General features: G+C 41.0%; 1 protein-coding gene across 1 annotated transcript in view; it reads right to left on the reverse strand.

Annotated features, from left to right (window-relative positions):
• Nucleotides 1-7,497, reverse strand: part of kif20a (kinesin family member 20A) — a 33,286-nt gene extending 25,789 nt beyond the window's left edge. The window contains exons 1-7 of the mRNA XM_017684871.2: nt 7,362-7,497; nt 5,441-5,629; nt 4,594-4,716; nt 3,720-3,839; nt 1,650-1,788; nt 861-1,036; nt 66-150 (exon numbers count right to left, since the gene is read on the reverse strand). Of these exons, the coding sequence (XP_017540360.2) occupies nt 66-150; nt 861-1,036; nt 1,650-1,788; nt 3,720-3,839; nt 4,594-4,716; nt 5,441-5,620 (823 nt within the window). The 5' untranslated portion in view covers nt 5,621-5,629; nt 7,362-7,497. The remainder of the gene's footprint in view (nt 1-65; nt 151-860; nt 1,037-1,649; nt 1,789-3,719; nt 3,840-4,593; nt 4,717-5,440; nt 5,630-7,361) is intronic.
• Nucleotides 7,498-9,648: the final 2,151 nt, after the last annotated feature.

Genomic DNA, 9,648 nt, shown 5'->3' on the forward strand with positions numbered 1-9,648 from the left:
GAGGGAAAAACATTAAGCTCTTTAGAGCTGTGTCTCACTGGGACACAGCAGTACAGGATTCTCACCTTCAAGCCGAGTGACTGCTGAGAGGCCACCGATTCCGCTGTCCCAGCTGGTACTCAGACCCCCACGCAGCCTGGGCGTCTCCTCCTGGAAAAGACACACAGATCAAGCGTGGCTGTAAGCCACAAAGCAAATGTCTAATGCCAAAAACACTTTTCTCAGCTGTCTGAAACCTCTCGTTGGAATTCCAGCCCTTTTCCTTTGTTCCAGGATGATGCAATCTCGTAACACAGTCCTTACTGCCCTCCTACCGGCAAGCTTGACGTGCCACCACACAGTGCACAGCAGCTACTGGAGGAGGAGTATGTTCAGTGTTATAGCCATGAGGAGAAGACGCTGACCTGACTTTCAGAATCTACTCTGCATCAAACTGCCACTGCCACGTTAGACACACAGTGTCCTAAACCATCAGATCTTTAAAAAACATCTGTTCACATAAAAACAAAAAAAACTAACATTGTTTATTTTACTAAACTAAAACAGAGTTCACTGAAAAGCAGTTGCTCACTAATAAGCTTGCTAAGCTTTCATCTGCCATGAATGTGTAAATAATAACCACAAACGTCATCAAGCCGACTAATCGATAACGTGTTGTCAACATATTTTTTAATCAATGTTATCGATTACGTTTCTTTTTTCTACAGATCTTGTGGCAATTTCTACTTTCAGCCCTCTACAAACGTGTGACGGTGCTCATTTTGGGGTTAGATGTTTTCACTGCTGTACCAGTTTTTGGAAAACGTGAAGCTTAAACACCGATAAAATTCCTGAACTAATATTCCTTGCTCCGCCTTTACCTCTTTGAGCAGGGTGTTCCGTCTAGCTTCCTCAGCACGGACCTCACTGATGTCCAGCCTGCGGACCTCCTGGCTGAGTACTGGCTTTAGGTCTGCGGCGGGGTATAGCCGTTCTGATATCTTGTGGAACAGGGAGACTAAAGCCCGAGGCAAGAGACCTGCTTCTGTAGCTGTGCCTGTGGTGGAAAACACAAGTCAGTGATCCGATGGTAAAGACAGCTACAAGGAATGATTGGCAAATCTTCACTTTAAGGACCTCTAACATAAAACATACAATATCTTGTATCTAATCTCCCCTCTCAAACATCCACTTACTGGTTTATGACCCAAAAACATCACTTGTTTTTACATTACCATTTTAGAACTTCTATGTATCCCTTAAAACTAAACAGGTTCTTTTTTGTTACTGTGACTTTAAGACTGATATATGTAAATAAGCTCTGTTCTGATAGAAATACGCCTGTGCAGGGAATGGGGAATAGGCTAATGGGGATAAACTGCTGTAGACTAAATATAAAAATATTAACTGAACAGTCAGCCACAACTTCAAATGTTTTGCTGCTCATTCACAACACTATAAAAAAAATACACCCTCATTTGGATATTGTTTTAAAAATGTGAGTATTCACATAAGAGAAATGGTTAAAATGTGAATCCTACTCATTTCTGTCATCAACTCATTTAATAACCTGCCTGACTTTTAAGTTTTTCATATGACTGTTGAGCACGCAGAGCTGTAAGGGACATAAAAACACAGTGATTCTATAAAGATACATGTGGCAGTCTTACCCTGTATGGTGTAGGTTTTTCCGGAGTTGGTTATTCCGTATGTATAGAGAAGCCGATTCTCTCCATGAAGAACATCACGCACCATCTGCCTCATGGTTTGGTCATACATATCCTGCTGTGAGGTTTCTGGTCCAAATATCTGAAGAGTGTAGAGATTTGATCAACTTCTAATTAAGAAAAGCCCCTTCAGTTCCTTTAGGATCTCACATCTTGCTGCTGTAGTGCTGCAATTTCCTTCAGGATTAATAATGTTCTACCTATCTATTTCTAAAGTCAGATACATGACCTGCGTAAATATTGAACACTGCTCTACGTTTATATATGTTTGGTTTTTTTTTTTTTTGCTGCTGTCGGTACAAAACCTTATATCTCCATTTTTGTTGTTTTTCAAATGTCATCATTTGAAAATGCCTGTTTCTCTTTATAATGTGTGAGAACTTCATGATACATGGACCAAAAGAAACGGCCCAAAATGACTTGGAAAGACATCTGGTTCCACTGACTTACATTAAAAGTAAAGTATTTCCTTAGTTACCATTTTGAAGATACAAGGTTTTCTCTCTCTCTCTCTCACACACACACACACACACCAAATTACCCAGGATAACCATTAGCTAACAACCATATTTGTAGGCTATAGCCTTAAAAAAAAAAATAAATAAATAAAAAGGAGGAGCTGACCTCTGCACCGTGTCACGTAGCTAAAGATCCTAATTCCAATAGTGCTGTAAACTACATTTTTGAGGGGTTTTATGGCCTGCTATGCAGGCGCTGGTGCGGAGTTAAAAACGAAGTGGAGTCAAAGGATCAGTTCCATCAGCTCCAGCAGGAGCCAAGAGTCAACTCCGGACAAGCCAGAGGTGTGCATCACGAAGGCCTCACTCAGACAGGCAGCTCAATCCAATTTAGTCAGGAAAGGTTTGTAAGATTAAGAGACCCTTATTAGTCCCACGACAGGGCAATTTCACCTCCACATTTAACTCATCCGTGCAGTGAAATACCACATACACACTAGTGAACGCACACTAGGGGGCAGTGAGCACACTTTCCTGGAGTATGGGCAGCCCTATCCGCAGCACCCAGGGAACAGTTGGGAGTTAGGTGTCTTTCTCAAGGGCACTTCAGTCACCTACTGCCGGCTCAGGAGATCGAACCGGCGACCTTCCAGTCACAGGGTTCCCTAACCTAAAAGCCCATGACTGCCCCCAGTCTGAACAACAAAAAGCCACATCAAATTAGATCTTTTCCAGATTCCAGACACATTTGTAGGAGGTTCCGAATCTGATTCAAATCAGATTTCGGGATATGTGGCTCAGTTTGAGCGGTCAGATCGGATTTCACAAGCTTTATTTTTCCACCACTGGGGGCGTTCCGGTTCATGATGGCAGAACATGCGGCGAGAAAGTCTGTGGTGCATAGTCACATAAACCTAAACATGGAGAGTAGATGCCTTTAACTTACTATTTACTTTGTCTATTTTAAGTTTTGAACTTAAAACCTGTCTCTGAATATTACTGGCACAGCATGCAGCTTGTTTAAAGTTTGCTTTCATCTCTAAATAACATGATGCTTTATAACATTTTTAGGACAGTTTGCATTCCACTCAGAGGGCCTAACACGAGATAAAAACAACAGCTAACTCTGCAATTACCTGGGACGTTTTAGCCTGCATTACCTGGACTTTAATTTACTGTCCAGGTAAAGCAGGCTAGAGATCAGTTTGGACCTGTTTAATCCCTAAATTACCCTGAACTTCTATTACACACTTCTATTACCTCAGACGTGCATTGTATTTCATGTAGTTACTGAATAATAAACTTTAGGATAGCAGAAGCCAGGATTTGAAAGGACTGCTATGTTCAGTTTTCTGTATTGTGAATGGTTTATGAAATTCTTGACAAAGTGTGCCTGTTTTGTAAACTTCACGACAAAACTCAAGTAGAGCAAAGCAGCGAGAGCTGATGGTATTGAACCTAGGGTGCTGAAACTGTGTGGATTTCTTCAGCACATATTTAATCTGAGCTAGGATGGCATAAGCCTGGATTTGAAAGGACTAATATGTTCAGTTACCTGTGTAAAGTTGAACTTGTGCATGCTCTGGACGATGCCTCTCTCTGCACTCTTCATGTTGTGCGAGTCTTTGGGTGCTCTGAGGAGCAGAGTGTCTTCAGACTGCACGCACACACAGCCCTACAAACACAAACACACACACACACACACACACACAATATGCTTAGTTCAAAACTACAACACCACCATCAAAACACACAGAAGTCACGGTTTGGTTTACAACGCAGTTTGGACATCATGGTTAGGTAAGAATTTGGTACAACCAGAAAAAAAAAAAAAACACCCAAATGCATAAGAACAGACGGTAGAACAGGTTACAGTTTGTTCCACTGACTATCGAATAGCAGCCCCTGTGGCATCTGCTACAGCCTGTAATGTATAAAACAGTAAACTGTAAACAGTAAACATATATTCTCACATAAGGCATATTATGTGGGCTGATATCTGTCCAAAACTGAAGGCAGCTGTCTCAATGCCTTCCTGCCTATACTGTCTAATAAGTCAGTGCCTCAGAAGGCAGCATTGTGATAAAACCATCTGCAATCGGATCATGTTTCAGGCAGGGTTTTTCACAGCAGTGCGTAATAGTGGACGCATCTAGACTAAACATTAGCAGCATTTACTGCGTTTCAGAGACAACCTTACAGGCTCCAAACTGAAAAGCATCTCTTGGTAATGGCTTACAGCCAAAGTTCTCTGGGTAGAACCTGTGAAATCTGGTTCTGCGTTCATCAGTCTTCACACATACTGCGTGTTTTCCGTATGACTGCACGTACCAATCATAATGTCTGTACCACGACGAGCACATGTACCATTACACCCCTGCTAATCAGTAAAGATAAAACCACATTAAACTCTGACATGGTCAGCATACCTGTTGTTCTCCCCTGTCCTTCTCCACCTCTGTAAGTGGACGGACCCTCAGAAACACCTTTAGCTTCTCCACGGCTTCATCTCTGCTCCCCCTTCTGTCCAGTGGAGTCTTAGTTTGCACTGCCTGATGTCCAGGAGTGAGAGAAGAGTTCAGTTACTGCACAGAGTGATTTATCTGCTAGAGCGCTGTTAGAGGGAATGGTCAGATATTCTTTTATAAGGATTTAATACCACTGACTTGTGAAAATGTGAGAAAGTTTAAGGTAAAGAGGTGAAGAGGGCTGCACAGTAAAGTTTGGTGGAGGAGGGATAATAAGCTGGGGCTGTTTTTCAGGGTTTGGGCCCCTTAGTTCCAGTGAAGGGTGATGTTAATGCAACAGGACACAAAGACATTTTTAACAATTACATGTTTCCAGCTTTGTGTCAGCAGTTTGGGGAAGACCCTTTCCTGTTCCAGCATGGCTGAGCCCCTGTGCAGAAAGTGAGCTCCATCAAGACATGGTGTGACAGGTTTGTTGTGAAGGAACTCCAGTGGCCTGCACAGAGCCCTGAACAACCCTCCTGAACACCTTTGGGACGTCGACTGTGAGCCAGACCCACTCATCCAACATCAGTGTCTGACCTCACAAATGCTCTTTTGAATGAACTGACACAAATTCCCACAGACACACTCCAAAATCTTGTGGAAAGCTTCCCAGAAGAGTGGAAGCTGTTAAAGTCGCAAAAGAGAGCAACTCCATATTAATGCCTAAGCATTTGGAATGAGAGTCCAGCCGGTTCACATAGGTGTAATGAATAGGTGTTCACATACTTTTAGTCATACAGTTTAGATGGCAGATAAAACATACCTCCTTTGCAGGGATCTGAAGATCGGCCGCAGGAGCAATCACTGAAATTTCCTGCAGCGGCACTCCATAACGCTGGGAACGGATGAGCCCCCCAATGTCTGCTGCTGTGGACTCAAATACGGCACCACACTCCTCCTCATCTGACAGGACAGCGCCCGGTGATGGCAGCACTGCAGCCATTGTAGCACCCTGGAAAAAAATAAATAAATAAACACACACGCACAATTATATATTTATATATTCGGGCGTCACATTCATATTACACCACTCTGAACAACTTTATTTGCATCATAACTATTTTATTATGCAGGTATTTAAGAAATGCAAAGGCTGCTTGTATTTTTCTCTTCATTTACATTCTCAGTGCTGCACCCTTGATGTGCTTCAAAAGCTAGCAAAACCTGTTCTAAACTAGAAACCACACAGGGAACCTAAGCCAGGTGTCCCTCATTGTGTCCTACCGTACACCTATACCGTACCTATATCAACAGAATAGCGTAGTAAGTTTTTCAAAGAGCTTCCTGGATTTTTAAAGCTAATTCAGTCTTACTTGAAGTGTGTTGTACAGGCTTGGCTTAATATTACTACTTACGGCCTTAGAAGGTGTTTCAGACCATCACCCTAACACACACACACTCACAGTTAAGTGATACTTTATTAATCCCACAAACGAGAAAATTCCAACTCCGCATTTAACCCATGAAGTGAAACACCACATACACACTAGTGAATAGACACACACACTAGGGGGCAGTGGGAGCGGTGGGCAGCCCTATCCACGGCAATTGGGGGTTAGGTGTCTTGCTCAAGGACACCTCAGTCATGGACTGTCGGCCCTGGGGATCGAACCGGCAACCTTCCGGTCACAGGGCCAGTTCCCTAACCTCCAGCCCACGAATGCCCCAGTTTGATCACCCTATAAGGGCGTAAGCATTAATATTAAGCTTAAAGTAAGGCAGAACTTCATTCCTGTACATGATGTACACTACTGTTGTTTACACACACATATGAATATTGCTTGTCCCTATATTATCTTGCTTGTGTGTTGACTGTAAATAGTTTGTACATTGTCTGTATATTATTGTCTACTTATTGCTTGTATCCTGTGTATATTGTCTGTATGACTAAGTATGTGTGTCAACACACTTGGCCAAAAATTCTGATCTTGGTACACGATATAAATACACGCTAATGTTTACAGGAGAAAATCTGATCAGCTGTAATTCTTCTTGTGCGCCTCGGAAACAGCTTACAATGCGAACAAAACTCATTCTAGTTGAAAACAGTTAAACTTGTCAATCTCTGTAAGGCAAAACGCGAAACATGTACCTCTTTATATTCCCTGTGTTAGCCATATAAGAGTATGCATATGACTGACAGGTTAGGTTAATTAATACGTTATTAACACGTTATTAATACGTTAATTTATAGGGTAGACAATATAATCCAACACTATAAAGAATCAGCTAGAATGAGTAACATTTTAAGGCATCTTGTAAAGTTAATAAGCTAATAAGCCAAGCTTTCAGACACAGTGTTGCTTTCCTATTCGCCAACTTCTTGTTCGAATTTTACCGTTCCACCTTAAATGGCGCAGCAGTTGCTATTGTATCGCCTGACGTGCTTGAATGCAACTGCTGCGCCATTTAAGGTGGAACGGGAAAATCCGAACACGAACCTGGCGCTTCAAAAATAAACTAAAAAAAACTTCAGCTTTGTCTTACTAATGAGGGTTAAAACGTTTTATGTACGTTAATGACGAGATGTTCGCTACTCTAGCTCACTAATAATGTTTCAGGTTCGATGTGACTCTATCGGACCCACAGTAGCGCTGCTGAACCACGCTAATGCTAATGCTAACACTAAACCCGGGTTCTCTTAACTTTTCTTTTAAAAGCAGCGGGTTTGGTTCGCCTCTCACCTTGGTCTGTAATTCCTTTAGCAAGAAAATGTCCTCGAATGTAAAAGTCTTCTTTGTAAATTATCAATTTCTCCGTTTAGTCCTGTTTGTTGTGCTCATGTAGCGCCACCTTCCCCACCGCCTTGCTGTCTCCTCTGAAGCTAACGCTAAAGCTACAAGTCGACGCATTCAAACATCGCGCTGCGCGCTCTCCGCCAATCACAGGGCGAGAAGCTCAGCCAATCAGAGGCGCAAGAAGGCACGACGCGGCTGCTGATTGGTCCACTGGTTCCACAAGGACGGTTTAAATTTGACGAAAATCCTTCCATGAAAGAATCCAGAGTCCAGGGAAATGAACCGGGGAGAAATCTACCAAACACAGAACACACACATGTGCTTATGCATTTAGATCGACATCTTGTACATCTATCCATATCCTGTATATTCTGGAAGATTCTATATCACTATTCTATCCCTGTGTATCTGCTTCTCATGTATTATCTACCTCAGACTAACTGCACATAGGGAATGTGTGACTACAACAGCACGTTTCATAGTTTTATTCATAACTTATTACTGTACAACTGTACATTGGAATAGTGCAATACTAGTGTATATTGTGTATATTCAGAGTCAGATAAGATAAGATGCGTTTATTGTCATTGCACAGTGTACAATGCAATTGAGCAGCAATCCAACAGCACTTCCTACACACAAAACAATTTAAACATAAGGCTAAAATAAAAAAAAAAAGTGCAGATTTAAGGAAAAAAGTATCAAAAATCTTAAATATAAAGAAAAAGCACTGTAAAACTATATGTTCTAAAACAGTCAATAGACAATAGACAGGTGAGGTAGCGGTTGTTGTTGCACATTCCTTGGACAGCTTATAGCGTTATATAATATTGCACATCTAAGAATGATTGATTATAGATTGCACTCTCGAGTGCATGTATATATTGTTTTTTCTTCTTAGACATATATACATATACACACACACACACACACACACACACACATATATATATATATATATATATATATATATATATATATATATATATATATATGTGTGTGTGTGTGTGTGTGTGTGTGTGTGTGTGTATGTATTTAAATCTTATAAGGGGTCTATGCACCTAAGATTTTCACTCACTTTCCGCCTGTTTAAATGTGATGTGGCAATAAACGTGATTTGATTTGATTTTGACAGTACATAAGAAACATACCCCTGTACCCTCTCCAAAAATTAATCAGGAACAAAATGTGAATAATTCATCAGAATGGAGTAAAAACATGCTGCTTCTTTAGCTTTACTATGTGGCCAAAATATGTGGACACCTGACCATCACGCTAGAAATAAATAGTTAAATGATTAAAAAAATAAACAGGATAGGAGTCGAATCAGTGTAAGAAACAGTAAGAGAACTGTTAGGAGTTTCTTTGGTGTTTCAAAGTTTATAACGTTAGTATTGTGTTTGCATGTTGTTGTCAAGTTAGCTATAACATTAGGTAGCCATCACATTGGTGTTTTTGTCAGTTCACAGGTCATAACATTAGCTAGGATGTAAGCTTATGCTGGTTGCCTATGGTAATGTACCGATTCAAATTTGTGTTTGTTAAGGTTGCATATTAGTGGTGTTGCTTTTATACAGCACTCTTTATCACTATGCAGTAACGCAGTTATCACCACAGCCCTAGTCATTAGCAGAGGTTGGTTAACGTTTTGCAGTGGAGTTAATGTAACTGCAAAGATCGAGCTAAGTTTGTTCTGTTTTTACATGTTCTTCAAAAGATGCAGTGGAAGTGGAAGTATTGTGAGTTTAAATGTGAGAAGAGGGATCTCCAGGAATGAGCCTCACCTAGTAGCTATAGTTGTTGGAAAAACAGTCTGAAATATAAAATGTAGAATTATGGAACAAAGTGTAGGAAAGCAGGATACCTTGGTGTTGTGGTGAAGAATTTCAAGAAGGTCAAGAAAGATGAGCTCCGCTATTGACCCAACATTCCTGAGGGATTTGATCAGTCAGGCTTCTCATTAGAGAAGGCCCAACATTAGGCCCAATCCCATGCCTTCTTTTTACGCCTACCCCTTGTTTTTAAGTGTCACCCAAAACCCTTGAAACTGAGTTAGAAGTTACAAATCTTGCCCTACGAAATGGTTGTCCTTATCAATTATACACTTGCATTGCATTGTTTTTCACTGCTTATGTAGTAACAACATGTCACAGAAAGCGCTATCATATTGGTTGTGCAATACAATCAAAATTGTGCTTGGTTAGTTTAGCTTTGTTATAGACCATTAATTTTT

Source organism: Pygocentrus nattereri, chromosome 16 (assembly GCF_015220715.1).
Source record: "Pygocentrus nattereri isolate fPygNat1 chromosome 16, fPygNat1.pri, whole genome shotgun sequence".
NCBI classification, from domain to species: Eukaryota; Metazoa; Chordata; class Actinopteri; order Characiformes; family Serrasalmidae; genus Pygocentrus; species Pygocentrus nattereri.